Source organism: Struthio camelus, chromosome Z (genome assembly GCF_040807025.1).
Source record: "Struthio camelus isolate bStrCam1 chromosome Z, bStrCam1.hap1, whole genome shotgun sequence".
Lineage (NCBI taxonomy): Eukaryota > Metazoa > Chordata > Aves > Struthioniformes > Struthionidae > Struthio > Struthio camelus.
Genome location: NC_090982.1, coordinates 36,935,123 through 36,955,008, shown reverse-complemented (window position 1 = coordinate 36,955,008; position 19,886 = coordinate 36,935,123). Strand labels below are relative to the sequence as shown.

At 42.0% G+C, this 19,886-nt stretch overlaps 1 protein-coding gene across 13 annotated transcripts in view; it reads left to right on the top strand.

Moving 5' to 3' along the window:
- Positions 1-19,886, top strand: part of LOC104150278 (CDC42 small effector protein 2) — an 86,575-nt gene that overhangs the window by 34,729 nt on the left and 31,960 nt on the right. For 11 of the 13 annotated variants that reach the window (XM_068927309.1, XM_068927316.1, XM_068927310.1 and 8 more), the window contains one exon: positions 16,233-16,559. In XM_068927309.1, the coding sequence (XP_068783410.1) occupies positions 16,506-16,559 (54 nt within the window). In that variant the 5' untranslated portion in view covers positions 16,233-16,505. Of the gene's footprint in view, positions 1-5,029; positions 5,183-6,266; positions 6,327-16,232; positions 16,560-19,886 lie in introns of those variants that run through there. The other 2 variants (XM_009684434.2, XM_068927315.1) reach the window with 2 other exon arrangements.

Below are 19,886 nucleotides of genomic sequence, written 5' to 3'. Positions count from 1 at the left end.
TTTCCCTGTGCAATTTCTCTCCTCTGCAAGGCCTTTGCCTCTCATCTGTGCTCTTATGCCTTAACTATTAAGTCTAGCTCTTCTGAGAAAAATGATTAGGCTCTCTAAAATTCTGTTATGGCACAAGAAAATATATTCAAAGTAAAATATGGGAGTCTAGTGACTTGTGTAAATCTGTTACGAGCTTTTCTTCAGTAAGAAAAGGAATGCTATCTGACATGGCTACATAGTTGTGTTGTTGACTAGTTGTAGTAAAGAAGGCAGGTTTTTTTGAAAGTGCTTTTCGTTGTTTTTTTTTTTTTTTTTTTGTATTAACTTGGGTTAGGCTACAGCAGACAAGTAAACATTGACGTGTATAACCACTACATGTGTGGTATATTCCATAAATAAGACTCTTACTGTACTCATTAGGGGTTTTAAGAAGGTTGCAAAATGGTGTTTTATTGGAGAGCTGCAGAGCATGCTGCAGACGCTGTGTAAACACAGAAGACCATGCTGAGATGAAGAAATGAAACTAGTAAGAGTACATAAAACTCAGGAGGTATCCCACACTAACTCCCGCTGTGGATGGTAGAATTTCCACATTTGTAGTGGAGGAGTAGTGTCTGTGGATTATGAACAGCCATCATGTGTGTTAGTTCTACTATAGCTTCTTACATTCACTCTTCCCCACCTAGACAAGCATTCATTAATATATATCTTGTCTTAAAATGATAGTGGTAGTTGAGAAGCAATCTGTTATATTACTATCTGACCTGCAAAAGATTGCTTAATTACTGTGTTCATTCCATGTAGCAAAAAGCAAATGATTGGAAAGATTCCTTTTAAAAAGAAGAATGTTGTGATTTTTACCATCAAATACAAAATTAACTTAAAACTGGACCCTCCTTTTTGGATCAGTGAATAAAACATCTGAAGATTTTCTTATTTAGAGAGGAAAAAATGAGCCTTGGTTTGAGATTTCTTTAAGGCAGCAAAAGTAGGCCTTTGGAGAGGAAGTTCATTAAAATACTTAATATGTGACTTTATTTTGATAGAATACAATGAAAGCAGAGGCAGATGTGTAGTTTTCTTAAATTTATCACTGCCTAAAATAATCAGCACTGATTAGTCACTTGTTTTCCAAGGCAGAATGTTGATGGCAACATTATGCCTTTTTTTGAGTCTGGAGACTCAAAAGTCGAGGTGCCGTGGCAAAAGCAAGATCAAAACCCGAATTTCCTATCTCATACTTGTGTATCTTGGTTTTTAACAATTAAACTAATTATTCCTGTTAAATAGCTAGTAATAAAATTAATGATCCGTAAAGTGAGTAAAAAGCCTTTGCGTTATTCCAAATTCCTGCCATGATTACTGGATCAATTTTATTTTTTGTGATATAATTTTTTAACATACAGTAAAGGCTTTGATTTCTTTCCCACAGAATCCTTTTTTAAAAAAAAGGAAAAGATCTGCTCATTCATCTGTTAATTTCTTTGCCAAGATATGACTGTTCATCTCTGGGTCCTCTCCCCCTCCACCTTTTTTTTTTTTTCTAATGCTCTATCTAGTTTAGTGCTAAATGACTCATGTAGCAGAACGTCAACCACTCGCCTTTTGAGATTGTTCAATAATTTAAAAAAAAAATTTAGGAATATTTTTCAGTAATCATTTTGTTTTCTCCTCCCTTTGTTATAGCTCTTACAGTAAGTTATTTATTCACTTAATTTGGGTTAAATTGATTAAATCTGCATTAGAGTAGGAAGGGGGGGCCTGGAGGCTAGGTGTCAGATACAGAAGTGCTCATTTGCAAACCTGTCTTCAGAAGTATAACTGCCTAGTTGTTGTCAACAGTCTGATTGGTGCTTTTAAATATCCTTCTAATTAAAGGTGTGCTTTATGCCTCTGTCTATGTTCTAAAAGTGTGACCGTACCAATAAAACCTTTTTGTATTTGATCGATGTTCAGCAAATATGAAATTAAGCTAAATGAGTTGACTTCATATGTATTCTTTGTTCCTTCGATTTTTTTTTTTTTTTTTAAATCATCAGTGAAAACGTTGAATTGGTGCCTTAATTGTTCTCTATTGACTCAATAGATTTTTTTTTTTGGTGGGAATCAATAAAATGAAATTCATCTCTGTAGTAAGCATGGGCATCTACCTTTCTCCTCTAAGGCCGATAGAACCAAAAACGAAATTGAAACAAAGCTGTCGTACAGAAATGGCCAGGTTGGCTATGCTGTAGGCAATACACAGCATTTAGGGCGTATGTTAAAAGCGCGGATGTTTGCAGCCCTTGGTGCCTGACTCCCAGCAGTGCGCGAGCCCCCTCCCTGCAGAGCTGCCCGTGCAGAGGGATGGGGTACAGAGCCTGGCGCTGCTGCTGAAGGCGCCTGCGCTGAGGGTAGGTGAATCTGGGCCATGTCTGCATATGGAAGTTGCAATAACTGGTCCACAACTAACTCTGTAGCGTGCTCAGAAATCCTCTGTGGCTTGGGCCCCCTGCTCTACTTCTGACGGCTAGCTGCCTCACGCACAGGCGGCGCCTCGAAACAGTGTCCGCCTGGGGAGTAAATTAACAGCAGAATAACTCTTACATGGTGAAATCGTAACTCAGACGAGTGGTTGCCATCCTCCCTGTGTAGGCATGCTGTATGTGATGAAGGGCCAGTCCAGTTTCATATGCAGAGCCCTTCTCTGTTGTGTTTTTTTCCCCCAGAACAAATTTTCTTTGTTAGTATAGTTTGTCCTTAACATAACTCACGGATGAGAGACTTTCAAAGGCAGAAATCATAGTCTAGGAACATAACTGTAACTGAAAATTAATAGGAAGTCAGCAGCAAATGCTGTCTCTGTGGCTTTGTGAGCTTAAAATGGCATGTTTTCAGATTTTGGGGGGAGGGGGGTTGCCTTGTGCTCTAGTGGTAGCTAGTTTCTGAACCAAGCTCTCCAGTCAGTCCTGTGAACAAAGTCCAGTAGGAAGAGCTAGAGGTGAACTTTTGATTAAAACTACAATTTTATCATTGAGTTATAACTTTATTTTTGTATTTAGTAAAGGCCGACCCTAGTTCAGGCGCTAGATAATGGCAGGGCAGCGGTTGATGAGAGATGTTGCCAACACACCTGATAGTGCAGTAAAAGGTACCGCTTTTCAAGCGGCCTCAAATTGAGAAGCAGATAGCTTTGCTGTGAGCTATATAGTTGTAATGTATTTGAATTTTTTTTTTCCCCCTAGAAGCAGAAAGGTTAACAAATACACTGACTGTGAGGATAAATTGGGCAAAAATGTCATGCTATTTAAATCTTTGCTGCCTTGCATACAAGCGCAGAGCAGATTTACGACTGTGTGCACTCCTCTCTTGAAAATGGCTTATTTTATATGCCGCAGAGTCCTTGCGTGTTAAACAAAACGAGTCTTGGTGTAGCAGAGGTAGCACGGAGAACTGCAGCACAGGGAGATTTTTGGGAGAAACATCAGTGGCAGCCCATACCATCTCTGCTGTTAGATGCCCTGGGTGGGCTTAAAAATTGGTCTCCATTCCTATGACTCTTCATGCCTTTTGATATACTTTGGGTTTTTAAGCTTATGATTTTAGTAGGAGAAAATACTGTTCTACTTAGTTTTCACTTGGCTCGTCACATTGACTAGCCAACGTGACTGTGCTTTGCAAATTCAGGGTAGTAGTTCTTAATGAACATAATTTGTATTACGTGAAATGAATTTCAAATGTATTAGGAAGGATGTTTCTAGTGTAAAATATACTTAAGAGCAAATAAAAAGCAGTGTTTTTAGGGAGGAGGATTAATAGCAGATGCGTGAGTACATTGACGCCAACTGGCGGAAGCAATTTTGCAGTCAGAATAACTGAGTAAATGTGCTGTAGGTGAATCAGTTCTCCAGGGGGTGGGGGGAACCTGTTAGTAATCGAAGTCTCCATCTGTTAGCTCCTCTACTTCCTTAAGAATCTGTCAGTTATCTGTGCTAATTTGCATAGTTCTTGAAGCTAATTGTGGGTAGGCATGTGGTCAGGGGTGCAGCGCTGCACCCCCAGGAGTGGCCGGGGGACGCAGGGCAAGGGCTGGCCCCACCTGCGCTCCCACAGCTTCCCAGTTTACCTGCCCAGTTGCTTGGCCGGTGCTGGGAAATAGCCTGGTCTAAGAGCAAGTGAAATGCTCCCATTTCACAGAAGGGACTGGCAGAGGAATAGTGCAGTGGATACAGCTGAGAAGAGGGGTAACTTGAGGCCGAAGAGGGGTTGGGAACGAGCAGCCAAGAGGCTACCCGCTGAACCCGGATATACCCGAGTAGTTTGTCTGACTGCGTCCTAAGTAACAAACTGGGAGAGGCGGGATATAACATCCCAGTCCTCTCCTGCCATCTCCTATGGACTTGAGTGAATTGGTTTTGTGGGCGTGAAGCTTAAAAGTACTAAACTATTTTTAGTGATTTTTTTTTTTCCACTGTGTTACAGTATGTAGTATGTGTGGCTATATATGCCTACAGCAGAACGTACCAAATCTACATTATTATAAAGTATAATAATGGTATGCCGGTGAGTGTAATATACAGGCAGTATTCCCTGTTCGTCACAGAACAGGAGGGTGTCTAGTCCGAGAAGTCTTTGCGTTTATCCCAGTTTGTTGCACTGGAGCATTTTTGAAGTTTTAAGAAACGGCGACGTTGTAAGCAAAGAAGATGCCTCAAAAATTACAGGAGCGACACACTGAAGTGGTTACGCCGCAAAGCACTTCTAAATGCCTTTTGTTAGCGTGCTTTTGAATCGGATTGAATAGTAGGTGACTCAGGGTTGTCGTTCTGTTCATAAGTTAAGTTCTCTAAATCTTCGGCAGACGGGGGTTTGCAAGCGGCGTCCTGCCGGTGCTGCGTGCCCCGTGTAGGGGGCTGTGTGGAAGTGCAACCGCAGACAGCATGCTGTAGGTGTTTGCCGTGCCCTGTAGGAGAGCAGAGTTTTGCCCAGCTGCTGTTGCTGTAACTAGGAGTCATTGCCGCCCTGCCAGTTATCTGGTGTCGGAGCATGCTCGTCACGTGGCCTGGGCACTTCCCTATAGCGAGGCACTGCCTGAGGATCGAGACGTATAAAGTTTCTCTTATATTTAATAGACGGGAGTCGCGAGTCGCTTACGGTTTTGCGAGTAGCTTTGTGTTTGCGGCACTGAAATGAACCTGCCTTGCCTTTGCAGGTATGTGCAACTCGGCTTAAAACTCGTTGGGGAAAACCACTCGTATTGTATAAATTTGACTAGCCTTTATTCTAGGCTTTTCTGCTCACTAGATGCCTATCGATGCAGGGGAGCCTCATGCTGTTGTATGCATGGATCGCTTCAACTCATGACCACTGTAAATCTGAAATAGTTTGGCGTTCCTGTGATTAAGCCAACTCTAGATGATTTAACCGAGACTGAGATGTGACCCAAAGGGCGTTTTCCAAATGGGCGCGTGTGGTTGGCGTGTATGTGGTTGGGGTTTTTTGGTTTTTTAGCAGTAAATGCCTTGAACCTTTTGTGGGTACAAAGGGAATACAATTCAGTGTTTCTTAGAGTGATAAGCAAGTCCTTTCTGAAGAGACAGCTTAACTTCCTGTACATTGAGGTTTCAGAACAGCAGGAACTGTTTTATTGAGAATACATACTTTGTTAGAACAATATTGCCGTTTCTGGAACACTTTGACACTGCCTATCTTGCGCAGCAGCTTGTGTCTTAAGTAGGTCAATGATGCAGGTATTTCCAATGAAGTTGCGTTTCAGTCTTTGAAATCTCTAATGCACGACAAATCTTTGTTTTAAGCTGGCAGTGCACGTGCTTGGCTATTTTTTTAATGTATGCTATCGACTCGTGACTTTCTCTTAAACATCTGTATTTTTAAAAATATGTCTCTTTACCTGATTTTTCTTAAACTTTTGTTTGGGGAAGCTGTTTTTTCATTGCATATGAAAAGCCACACAACAGAAACTTGAGCTACTCTTTTTACCAAAAATAAGTAAGTAATTATGTATCACAAAAGGAATTTTGGGGACAATTTTTTCTATTGTGTTTGTAGTTAAATTTTTCATCCTCTTGCTTTTAGTTGTGGAGTTGAGCATTATGTCAGTGATTTGATAGAGCCGTATGAGAGCTCTTTCTAGTCCAGCCTTCCTTCCAGAAAGGTATACACTTAATATTCAGATGCATTAGAGTATTATTTGCAAATGACTCACTGAACTTGGGAGGGGCGGAGGAAAGAGAAATAATGCCTTAGTCAGTGCAGTATCTGAATCAAGTTGCAATCTGAAGGTGGTCCCAAAATAGGATACAGAGTTGCAAGGTTTCCTCTATGAAACAACCCCGGTAGGTCCTGTTGCTGCTAGCGAGGCGTGTCTGTACGTGCCTGTGTAATGGCTTAGTGGGAATAACCATAGAGATAAAAATCTTAAGGCTTTTTTCCTCCTTCTCTCTCCCCTCTCTAAATCTCATCTTGTTTTGAAAAATGAGGGTCACTTTCTGCAAAAGAAAAGGTGCTGTTGACTTCGGAAATGTCGCTTCATACTGGCTATTACTATAATACATGAGAACTTTCTTTGCCATCTGACCTTAGAAACTTATTTCGGTTTGTAGTTGTCCTCCTTGGCATAGATGAGCCGTTTGTAGTGTTAAAACTTATTGTTGTTTTCATATTAACTGTATATGGCAGGGTGAGCTTTCTTAGCTGCAGGAATCAAGTATTTTAGAATCACTGCAGCTTTTGAGTTACGGATTTCGTGTGTGATGTCGTACAGAGGCATATGCACAGTCCTGCTATTTTGTAGACTTCTGGTGTATAAGAATGGATAGTACTGGTTACCTGTGCTGGGGAAGTCCGAAATATCTTCGGGTATGCTTCTTACTTAGTAACTCTACTTCCGTTGTTTTGGGGGAGGGAGATTGTTCTAGGATTGTCAAATGCGGACGCCCTTCTGCATTAAGGCAGACTTAAATTACAACATGGGAAATCTAGCTTCTTGGTTTCAACAGCTATTTTTAGACTTTTTTTTTTTTTTCCTTTAAGTGACTTCGAAAAGCCTGCAGGCAGAGGAAGAGAAGAAGCTATTGCTATATAATGCTCTATAAAGATGAAACCTGACCCTAGTGTCCGGGTGTCACTTTGTGCTACATCTTGCACAGTACTGTGTTAACAGAACTCTAGCTAATGGTGGGAGAAGTGGGGAAAAAATCGATCTGTTTTTCAGATTTCTCTCCCTCTGCCCATGATGATGAATTTCTGAAGTAGTACAGACATGTTGGTCCGCTATTTTGAAATGTCTGGTCAGGAAAAACTGCGCACTCCAGGGCAGCAGCAGTCTAACTCGCATACATACGTAAGTTCTTGTATGGCTGCAGCTTAAATGAGCAGCAACTAAAAGTGGTGGAGCTTGGAGCCAACAGATAAGTTGTGCGCGCTGAGCCGCGGAGCAGCGCTTCAGGAGAAGTATTCTCAGCGGCAGCACCGCAAAGCGAGACGGTGCTGCCTGGGAGCAGGTGCTAGCAGGGAGATGGGCTGCGGGAGCTAGTAGGTGCCAGCCTCTAGCTCCAGTAAGTGCGTCCTCTAGAGTGATCCAAGTGTGGTGGGTTTTTTGTTTTTTGGGGTGGGTTTTTTGTTTTGGGTCTTTTTTTAGTATGTGTTTGTCCTCATTTTTTCCTTCAGCCCCCTTCCCCCCACACACACACATCCATACATGCACGCAATTCAAGTGGTCTCTAAAGCAGCTAATAAAGGAGAAGCTGATAATGGGGCTAGAGAATAAATACAAGCAGGTGACGGGGGCCTTAAATGGTGGCAGATGGCAAATGAGCTGCTCCGCGGCCCTCTGAACAGAAAGCTCGCGTTGCCGCATCACTCGTGAAGTGGGGAACTGAAAGCCGCAGCAGAAGGCGGCCGCTTGAGCCGATGGACTCTCCCTGTGGGGAAGGTCTCATCGCCGCGTGCCCAAGGCAGCCTTGGGCCGACGTGATTAATCTGCCTCCTCAGACGCTCGCTCACGTGTCTCCTGGCCAGAGCTCTGGGGTGACCCAGTGCACTCGCCTTGTCCCGTCCTGCACGACCTGCTGTTGTTTTTGCCTTCTATAATTGTTCTTGTAGGAGTTTGGTACTTGGGTGGGAGGGGAGGAAGTGATAGCAATGACGTACTAATTTTCATGTAAATGTCTCTATATGACAAACTCTTGTGGCAAGGCCAGGCTATTTTACTGCAAAAAGTTAAAATCAGCAATGGCAGCGTTCCATGTTCCTCAACTTTTCTGAAATGAAACATTTAATGTATCTGTGAGAATTTGCCTCTGAGCTCCTGATGCTTATTTTTAATTGCCTGTTCTTCCCTTGATTCCCACTTATTCCTTTTCTCTATCCTAAGCCTTCCTTGGAAATGGCTTAGCATTTCCTTCCTTTAGAAAAAGGAATATAAATGCTGCGAATAATGCTTACCTATTGACGTACAAGAAAGCTGGTAAGAGTCCCTTGAATATCTCCTGTCCTCTTTAGTCTCCCCCCCCCCCCCACCATTCCTGTAATACTGCACTGGTGTTAAAGCTTGGTGGACCCCGATGTTGATCATATCCTATGGTTATTTTAAAAGAAATAGTTATGGGCTGTTTAGGGAGTTTTTTGTTTTCATTCTTCCTGGAAACGGTACCCTGCTCAGAGGCTGCCTTAGAGCACTAAGTGCAACTTGTTTATTTTCTCTCCCTGACTGGTATTACCTGTTAGAATTAACAAGAAGACCAGTTGAGGGAGAAGAGAAGGCATTCTTTTGTGTCCTCCTCAATAGGGTTTGTCAGCTAAGAAGATAACATTATTGACCACTTGGAACTAAAAGAGAAAAAAAAACAAAAAACCCAGAAATCCTCTTAGCCAGCATGAATGGGCAGGCAATATGAAATCGGATTTCTTAAAGCATAGCTGAGGTTTTTTCTGTAGCGTAGAAATCTTAGGAGTGGATTCTCAGAGGCTTCCCACTCGTTCTTAAACTTTTTATCTTTGGTAGGAAAAAATGTTTTTACAGGTAGGACAAAACATATTGTGCCTAGGCTATGTCTTAGGTAAAACAAAACCGTATTTATTTTGTCTTAGGTTTGGCTATTAAGAAAGTAAATTTGGATCATTAGTTTTCTGTTGGTTGTCTTACATTTTCGTAGGTCATAATGTGGAAGTATTAAATTTTGCGCTGTGCCTCTCAGGGACAGAGGTGCCTTTCTTCACATGTGATAGGTCTGTATGGGAAATAATGAGCTATATATCATCCATTTTGGGAAAACTGCATTGAACCCATGCACATCGAAAGCAGTTCTTATTTGAAGGCACGGGAAGCTTTAAAATGTCAATGCTGGGAAAGAGGTGATTTGCATTGCTTAGTCATTGGCGCAGTATTGCCTGTTAAACTTGGCTTGGTCCTAAGAAAGCAGACTTAGGTTTCAAACCGGACAGAGGGGGTTTTGGTGGGACCACTGTAAGACTGTCTGTTTTACTGGTTGGTTTTGTTCCCAAGGCAAGGTCCTTGAGGCTGGGCCGCCTGAAAACAAAGCGGCCAGCGATTAAGCCTCAGGAAGTGGTGGGGGGAGAACTAAAAATGAGCCGGAAACTTTTGTCAGTGATGAAACAGATGTTCACGAAGTTATCTTTGCCCTGTCAAGGTGTTTAAAAGAGTTTCTGTAAGCTCTGCTTTAAGCCTTCAACTCGCACTTGCAGACAGTGCAGTTGCCCCCAGCCTGAGCAGGCTGCTCTTGCCTCTGGCTGGCTGAGCAGTGCAGCTTCCTGCTGCTACCTACTTTATAGTTTCCTTTGACACGGTCACCGACATGGTATGAAAAGCTTGGTGTTAGTCCTTATTTCCTTGCTGCGGTTCCCTTCCTCTTTTGCTGCCTTCCCTTTGCTCATCTCAGATGGGCACGTTTGTTGCGGGGAAGCTCGTGATGGCTTCCTACGAACGGGAAAAACTAAGAAGCCGGAGGTGTTTTGGTTCCAGTGAAATACAGGGTTATTCCTGAAGCTAGACTTCGTCCTATCACCACCGCCAAAAAAAAAAAAAAAAAAGAAAGAGCTGAGTAGTGACATCCTATTCTACCATTTTTAATACTCATTGAAACTTCTTAACATAAAATAACACACTCTTCTAATATTACTGGACTTCACGAACAGAATTTGCATTGAGCTTAATTTGAAGTACAGCCTATTCTCTAGTTACTTAAAGGGGGGGAATTATTTCAATGTGAGTAGGAAAGAACCCCCAAAGTTGACTCCAAATGATTAATAGTCCTAAAATAAAGCCTTATAATCCACTAGGAGGTTTTATGATAAGTGACTTATAACATCCAAAACACATTTTCGTAAAGAAAAGGACATGAATAAAGCAGGTCACTTAACAGAATCGCGATCTGTTTTTAGTGTTTCAACGTGCACAAAAAAAGCCTAACTGCAACTTTGAAGACGCTTCGTCAGTGTCTTCGTTCTTAGCTTGAAACTAAACTTGGGGTGTTCAGGGGGAGGAAGGAAGATATGGGGAAGTGAAAAAAGGATTTCGGCCTCCTTCAGCCTGTGCGGATGGTGAAGCCAGTGCTTTGTCTGGCAGAGTTGCTTGCGGCTCAGGTTTCGCGGGATCCGGGAGCGCACGAGGTAGCTGGCGCCTTAAAAGCGGTGCCCAAGGCCCCCAGGTGCCAACGCTGCGAGGGGACCGGGATGGGGAGGGGGGAACGCGTGTGGCCCGCAGAGCGCCTTCAGCTGAACCGCTGCCCTGAACTTTGCCAAAGTTCACAACCGTCAGCAAAGATTTGTGGAAAATCCCCAGTCCTAGCTGAGGTGTGAAGCTGGGCTGAAGTGTGCTGGTGGACAAAGTCCAGGTTATGGTAATAAGAGCAATTTTCTTTTGTTGCTCCAAGTGTACTCTGGGCTTAGGAGGTTACTTTAAGTTGAACGTAGAAGTGCAAGGCCTAATTACGAACCAGTATCTCTGATTTGCCCTGCTTGATGCATATAAAATTTCTGATACAGGAGAAACGCGTGAAAGCAACTTCCTTACAGGCAGTGTTTTAAACCTATACTGCTTCTTGTGCAGATAGCTTTATTTCCGAGATGGTTTGAAAATCACGCTGGTGAGAGAGTAAAGACTTTTCACTTCCTTTGAGAGTTAAAAAAACATCCTCTGGGTTGGTTTGGACACACCTTTGTTTCCCCCTGCCGCCGCCGCTGCCAGCCCCCCCGTTCACTTCTTGCTGCTGCTTCGGTCGGTATCTATTCAGCATCAAGAGGAAAAGGCATGGGTGTAATAGCATGTTCAAAGTGGAAAAGGTGGAAGAAGTCTTTAAAAAAACAAAAATGGACTCAGACATTCTAAAATGTGTGTGTGTGTATATATATAATTTTTTAATCTACAGCTTGCAAAACTGAAACAAAGCCTTTAAGGCAGCCAAATTTGTCTTTTAGGCAATGATGCTTCCCCATCAGGAATATCAGTAAGTTCCTTTCTTATAAACTACTCGAGACTAAAATACTAGTTATAATGCTGGTCACAACTTTGTGTACAGGATTCCTCCCCCCACACTCTGAGCTTTGGAGCAAGACTAGTTAAATTCAGATGTGATGTTAGCACCTGCAGTCTTTTTTTTGTCTTCCTGTGGTGTTATTTGCTGCAAGTAATTGTCAAAGAGCCTTGTTACCGCGCTTCCTGTTTGAAGCTATAGCAAGGAATATGTAGCCAAAGGATATTCAGGATTGACCCTTAAAAGGAACTTTTATAGTTTTTTTTGTTGTTTAAAAAAAAGCAAGGGGGCTGTTTTAAGCAGTCTGATTGGTAAATAGCTTTAGTCTAACCGTGCCCTCCACAGTGTGCAGTGTGTTCCTGTTTGGATCAGCTAAGGTAAAGGCTGTCTAACCCCTTTTTCACCAGTGAACATGAAGAGCTTGAAGGGGTGATCTGTTTTTTTTTTTTAATTTTTTTCCCCTATCCCTTTTCCTGCTCTGTTTATTAACTTTTTGGTAGGAAATAATCTTTTAATATGAGAGAAACTGCTGATATTTTAACACAGCGTGCTCCACACCCACTAACCACTAATGCAAGGTTTGCACATATCACCTGTATGATGGGTGTGTGGGTGTGTATATATATATATATATATATAGCAATAAACAATAGCTTTGCTTTTGCGCTATATCAGCTATTGTAGAATAAACTTTGGAGCAATGAAAATGACCTTGTTGCTTTCCACTCTGAAGAACAAAATGTATCCTTCTCTTTAAACATCCTCATTTCTTCATAAAGCCAAAAACTTCTGTAATGGGAATAAAATTAAAGCGATATATAAGGTATGCAAGATTTAGAATATGGCAAAGAAGTTCAGCATGGGAGTTTTATGTGTTCTTGGACTGTGGATTGTATGACTCTAAGTTGCTTTCAGAGCCTAAAAAGTTTAAAGGGGATAGAAGCAAAAATAGGTATTCTACTGTTGCTTAGTCTGATTAACTTCCTAGCTGTGAGAAAATAGTTACTATTTTTTTCTTTTCTTTTCTTTTTTTTTTTTTTTAACATGAGTTGCCTGGTGTTGCGGCGCTTAAAGAGCACCGTAAATTAAGCAGAGAGCAGAAGTGAAGAGTGACGGAGCTGTTGTCTTGCGCTGTGTGCTTCAGTCTGGGGCCCTGCTGGGTTATCCTCTTAGTCTGGCAGGTCTAGACGGACAAACGTAGCAATACTCCTAGTGTGGCTTGTTGTTCACGCAGTACCATAGTGCAAGCCCGATCCTATGAGAAAGCGGGGAAGTGGCTGTGGGGCGGTACCGACGCTTACAATCTCATTAATTGTCGTTGGATTTGGGGAGAGTCTAGGCTTTGCAGGACTACTTTCTCATGAGACTGTCGTGGGGCTGATATTACATAATTACCTGATTGGTAGTTGCAGGGATAATTAGTATGATACTTTAAAAAAATAAAAAAAAAAAATTAAGAAAAGTGGAACAGAATTTTCCTGTTTCAACTTGTTCTTTAAACAAGCTACTCGCAGGGTAAGAGTACTACTAGCATGTTACTGTTCACTCTGCAGTGTTGATATCTCTTTTTGCCATCAGCTTAATTGCTTTTTTTCCCCTCCTCCTCCTCCATTATGATACAGCAGATTTGTACCTGACTTTTTATATTAACTTGTCTACTGTAAAGATCATGTGTTTAGCAGTGGGCCGTGTAAAAGTCCAGTCCTCTAACGACTGCCTCTAACCTTTTGTTTGGCTTTTTTAAAAGGTGGAGTCGCTGTTGGTTTTCTCCAGACTTGCTGGAAATGATTTCTTCCCCCCTTCACTATAGGAAAAGAGAAAACACATAGAAAAACTTCTTGGTGCTGATTGCAGAACCATGAAATTAAAGGCAAATGTAGTGCTCTATATTTTATAGAAGCTGAAATAATTTTTTTTTTTTTAAGAAGGAATGTATTATTAGCAAATATTACTCGTTATCTCTAGCTTGGTTTTGGCATTCAGTGCGGGGAGAGAAGAAAGTGGGTTTCAAAGAGGATGCCCTCCTTGAGGGGACGCCTCCTGCGTGCTGACAGTGGCGAGGTGGAGAAAGCCGTCGTCCAGGTGCGTATGTTGTAAGCAGGGAAAGCAGCCCAGGCTCCCACGAGCCTGCCGCGGCCGCTCGCTTCGGTTCCCAGGGCCTCAGCTGAGCACGGCGCTCCGCACCGCGATGAGCCGCAAGAGCGGCGGGACTCTTAGCACGCAGATAAGGAGGCCGATCGGGGGGATTTCCCTGCCCTTTCTGTGCGTGTCTCTGGACGCGGGTGCGAGCAGAGGATGGAAAGTGAACCTCTGCCAAAAGAAGAATTTGAGATGTTAAATCTGGGCTCTGTCAAAAATAAATTGTGAGGGACCAAGAGCGCGAGCGACTGGCAGAAATTCAGGAGCTGCGAAGCAAAAATCTTCTATCGTTTGTCCAGCGAGAGAAAGCCAGGGCGATGCACCTGCTTATAGCTTCTGCAGGTTGCCGTACATCACGCTTTTAAAAAATTGTCACTTGGAGCATTTGCTTTCTCCTCTTAATTTCTCATAATCTGAGTTGGTAGTGTTCGAGCAGCCTTGTTGCCTTTGAGAACGACTTGGGGCATATCTTCCTAGCAGTAAAAAAAAAAAAAAACCCAAGTTTTAAGTAGGTAGTTTTAAGTAGCTGTACAGTTACTAGACTAAAAATGTTAATTGTTACATGCTTAGCAGGAATTAACCTTGTTCTAGTTGCAGTTTTTGTTGCATATGAATACAGCCAAGTCTAGAAACAAAATCTGTAGCATGCCAATTCTGAGGCTGGAGAGAACGACAAGAGTAGCCTTTCTTTTCGAAGGTTTGCTATGTTGGTGCAGCTCTTGCTATTTAAAGTTGATCACGGCCTTAGTATCTATCTAGAAGAACCGAGAATATGACGTGTGGCTACTTTGTTGCTAGGTGAGAACTTCTTTAGAGACCTTTCGTGTATGAACTCACATCCTTAACGTTTCACACCGTTTGACAATTCCTGTGGTGTGGGTTTCTTGTTCTATTTAAGCTTCTTGACACCTGCCTAGGATCTAGCTGATCTTCTTTGGGCAGGAAAATCTTCTTTTAACTAGTGAAAATATGCAATATTAGCGTTGTACCAGTACCTCTTTTTGAAGTCTCTCTGCTAAAGGAAAGGCTGTGAAGAGGGACGCTTTTCTTACTTTGCCCCCAAGATGTTCATCTGGTAGAACTGCTTTCCTCTGTTCAGTATTAGTAATAGGGAAAAGTAGCAAAGTAGCAAAGCATCTCTGCCACATGTTGCCGCCCCCCCCCCCAATCTTTCTGCAAGGAATGATGCAGACAGGGTTATTGACTTACTTTAAAAGTTACCAGTAGCTCTTTCAAAACTAGGAAAGACAGTTGCTTTTGCTAGGGCTTTGCTGCTTAGGTGGTGTTTCTGCAGCACACATTTTTTTTTTTTTCTTAACCTTTTGCAGGACTAGCAGAGGTACTTTAAGTGGGAAAGCTTCCCGGAGGCTTTGGGCTTAGCACAGGAAGGGTGCCGCTGTTTGGCTGTGTGTCTGCACCGCAGCCAGCAGTCCTGGAAAGTACCTGGCTATTACTGGCTGTGCACTAGTACGGTGATTTGGTGTGTGTGTGTGTGTAGTGAGTCTGGGACCTCGTTGCTGTATGTGATACGTGGAGGACCGATAAAGACTGTAAATAGGAGGGACTGCTCTGCCACAGAACTAACTCACCTGAGCCGAGGACAAATTGCCTGCGTGCCTGTGTGTAGATGTGGTTGATGCGCATCCTGTGGGGTCTCCAAATCATTTGATAAAGAACTGCATACAAATAACAATACATAGCTACGGACATAGAAAGATCTACGAATGAAGATGCAGGCATATTTAGAGTTGTTAAAGAGTATATATGAAAAACTTTCTGAAAACTCTCTACTTCATTTCCATTTTTTACCAAGTAAGTGTGAGATAAATGACCGGAGTGAAATCTCATAGGAATTTTTATGGCACTCTCACTGAAGGAAGCTGGGTTGGAGATTAACCAATACGCTTCAGTTTAGCAAAAGAATGGTTGGAATCTGGAGTCTCAGTTGTTCCACATGAGGAATTTTAGAGGTTTAAGGAAAGTTTCAAACTGTGCAAGTAACTTGTTTTGAAGGCATCTGTACATGGAGTAGCAGGGTGGAGAGAGTGAAGGGGAAGTATCTTGTGTTGACCAAATCTGCCCTTCTTACAAGCTTTCAGAATATCGAGGGGGCTTTTTGGTGGGTTTCCCCCTCCCCAGCCCCCAAGGTCTAGGGGAAAAAAAAATGTGGCTTTGACAGCTGTGCTACAGGGTTGTGGTTAAGTAGTAGTTAAACTTTGCTCTGTGAATGGGCTGGGTAATTTTTCGACTGAGAAATATGGAGCGTCAATGAGTTGAATCCTTAAGAAGCTAAAAGGGTGTGTGGTCGACTGCCGCTTCTTAAAAAGACATTTGAAAGTTTGGAATAAATCAAACAGATGGCTGGTAAAAGATGGGACGCTAGTTCTTTACACTGGTTCGTCTAACAAAAGTTAGAAGCTGAGCTTCGTGTGAATTTCTGGTATATGCTGTTTTCAGCAGTCACTGTAGAAGTAGGCATGTGACTTGTTTGCTGGTGTCTCTCTGCTCTGTAGCTCGAGATATTATCGAGAAATCACTGGTGTGGGTGGCTGTCTGCAAGCGTGAGATGCTGCATCGTCTTTCTGATGTAATGCGCTTCTCTATTTTCAGGTTCACATAACGCTAGGGACCAAAGACGTATACATAACACTTCCGTGGTGCTGGGACCAACCTTCTCAAGGAAGACTCTAAAATACTATTTTTTATCTTCACCCTGCTTGTCCTGGGACTGACTTGTCTTTGGAGAAAAGTTCAACAGAGGAAAAAGATTTTCACGTTGGAACCATTATAAATAGATTTATTTAAAGAACTTGCTGCCTGGAGACACTTCTGCAGAGATTGAGTCCTGCTTTTCACCTGTGTTCGCACTTCAGACTGTAAACAATGAGTGAGTTCTGGTTGTGTTTCAACTGCTGTATTGCAGAACAGCCTCAGCCTGTAAGTATGAATATTAGCACTGTTTGGTATGCATATAATTAACTTCATTGTTCAAGTTTTCTGTTTTTCTTTTAGCTTTTTAAATGAGTGCTGTTGGACTAAGCTGAGTGAGACTTAAGGAATTACCTACCGTTTTGGCTTAGCTGGGACAAAGATATCTGTTCTAGACTGGTGTCATGCAGATTTTTTTAATCTTAAATCTGTCCAATATCTTTGAAAAGAACCTTTATGTTTTTGAGTTGTGGAGTGGAAGAAAGGGGAGGGTGAGGAGTGACCAAAGCTATCACTCTAAAATCTGCCAAAAATCAGGTGGAAATCTGGTAACGTAATGACTTGTGGTATTGTTTAAGGCCAGTCTTCAGGTATGGCTGGATAATCCTGATGGAAGAGAATTATTTCTGTTAAGACGTACAGGGTGAAATCCAGTCCTCCACCTTTCTTAGCATTCAGTTAAATGAAATCAGGATTTGAGCCTTAATTGTTTTGGTGATTTGAGATGAAACTTCGGGAGGATGAAGGGGCATCCTCATACCACAAATACTTTTTTTTTCCTAGGGTTTGGAATGACTGTAGTGTGACCAAGTAAGTACTGAACAACTGGATAAAAGAGCAATTCAAAGCATACATAAGGAAGCTAGAAAGTACAAAAACATTCTTGCGGTTCATAAACCTGAAAAAGTAGCTTTAGAAGCACGTTCTTGGATCAAGTGCTGTTGAGAGGAAAACCTGTCTGCCATGCAGGGGGAATAAACCAGGAACTTGATAAACGCCTGAGAAAAATCATTGTCCTGAGTGTGGCATCTAGGTCAAGCTAAATGAATGTATGGAAAGGACAGTCATCTCACAGAAGTATGTGGAAATGAGCACAGTGACTACTGAAGGGCATGCTTGAATAAAAGAATCCCCAAATGAATAGTGCAAGCTCAGTTAATATACTCGATGATAGTATTTTGCTTTAGGGAAGGCAAAGGACTGAAAAATCTATTGTCTGATGACTTAAAGAGTAAGTAGATAGAAAATGTAGCTGCATAAAGCCTGATAGCAAGACCAAGCCCTAAGTGCTTAACACAAATATTAGAAATGTGACCATTAACATTTCTAACAAATAAATGCAACTTTATCTCGCTTCTAATACAAGCGAGGGGAAGGGTTTATCTCGGATACCAACATGGGAAGCTGCAGCCCTTTCCTGTGGCCTGAATACCATGCCGTCCTTCAAAATGTTGTTGGCAAAGTTTCATTATCTTTAAAGATGGAAAATGAAATAGTGTCTGTTCTCTTCCAAGATCTCTGTCTTGCTCCTTATTGTGATACGATTAAGCTAGTGCCCAAGAAATGTGGTATGTTAATGCACCATTTAATGATCTGTGGGTCATGACTCACGGAGAGGGTGGAGAAAGGGGGGAAACGACCCTCTCTTTGTATATTTCTGCTGATCTGGTGGTGTGCATTTGCCTAGAAAATTAAAACCATCCCTACGCTTAAGATACAAATAGTACGCACTTTGTTATGCACTGACCTAGTTCCTGAAATCTGCCTTCCAAACACTGTAGGAGCCTGCCTGGTTTGAAGTGTCAAAATTCTTCAGGACGCATCTCAAATAAGCTGTGGGCCCGCCTTGGCATGCCTCGCAAGAATTTCTTATAGGTGCTTCGTTGTCCTTTCCTTACAGCGTTACGCTGCTTGTTTTACTGTGTGGAGTATTGTGCAGCAGTGGTTCAGCCATGCACTGTTGCATCCAAGGGAGTATTTAATCAGACAGGTATACATCCTGAGCACAGGAATACTTGAGCTCTGTGATGTAGGTAGCAACGCGTATACCGTCAGCGTAAACAAACGGATAAATCGGCCTAGCCGTAAGGAAACGGTTTTCCCTGTCTGTGGTAGGTGTTGTGTGATCGTGTGTTCAGGAGACTTATTCATTGAAAAACATGCTAATTTTTAGTGCAAAGATATTGGTACCCACTGCCTTGTTTTAGTAAAAGGTAAGGGGAAACAGGCATGCTTGCATAAAAGCTCCTTCTCCATCCCTTGCTGTCAGTTCAGTCTGTCAGTTGAATCCAGTTTCTCAGGAGAAACTCAGTCTTCTGTCCAGTTTCATTTTTTCCATGTGCATTTTCTTTATTCTGCCTCATGCATCTGAGCTTTTTTCCCCAGACAGTGTCGCAGCTCTACCTTTCAACTTCAGCCCTTACATGAAGCATGCTACTTTGGTCAGAGGAACACTAACAACCAGTCTCTCAAAATAAAAACCTTGAAAGCAGGAAGCTACTTAATCTGCTGCTTATTCTGTCCCATGCTGAAAATATTTCTTTGGAGCTTGCATTCTCTGAAACGTGGGTTTTTCTCGTAATTTTTGTCAGATGCTGATATCTGGGACGTTTTGAATATCGTGGCTATTGACTTAAGCCTTAAGGTGGTGGGTTTGGGAGGGTTTTCTTTTGCTTGTTTGTTTTCCTCTTCACTGGAGGAAAGATTCAAAACTTGAAGTAGTTATGTGTTTCTCTGATATTTATAGCTTCCATTAAGTGATGGGTTTTCTATCTCTCTTGAGATCCCGGAGGCAGGAACAGTCTGCTGCTTCCTTCTGGCAAAATCCTGTGTTACTGTGTTAGATATCTTCAACGCGCACCTCTACTCTATGCAACTATAGTGCCCTTAAAATGAAGGGGGGGAAAAAAAAATACACGCACAGTGTCCTTTCAGTGAATTTGGTAGAAAACTATTATTCAGACTGTATACTAAGACACTTTTTAGCTATTTCTGATACTCTGCAGGCCTTCCGGAATTGCATACTTATTCTTTCCAGTGGCTTTTCATGATTTTGAACCCTAGATGCCCTAGGTTTGCAGAGAACAAAACCGTGCATGTACATTTCAGGCTTTGTAGATAGATTTGTGAACTTTGTGGCAATAAAAATACATTACTTATCTAATTTCACTGGCATCACTTCTCTAATACTGTACCCCAGAGCAGTATAGTAACAATGTTGTGGTTATACGTTAGTGCACTTTAGGAGGTTCATTAATTAAAAAGACAGGCTTTAAGGTATTGCCATCATCGTTACTGAAATGAATCACTTGTGCATCTATAGCCTCTTTTTGCCCTTTGTCAGGGCTAAGTGGATGCACTGTGCTGCTGTGAAATAAAGCACCGGCTTCCTGGAAAACAGTGTTGTATTCTTACTCCTGAGATTACTTTGGTTGCTAAATATTTCACTTGGCGTTTCCAAGGCTGCTATACTCATAATAAGATCATGGAAAGGGCATATCTGAACGTACAGCTTTTTTCTTCTACAAAATAAGATGATAACTGAAGAACTTGAGT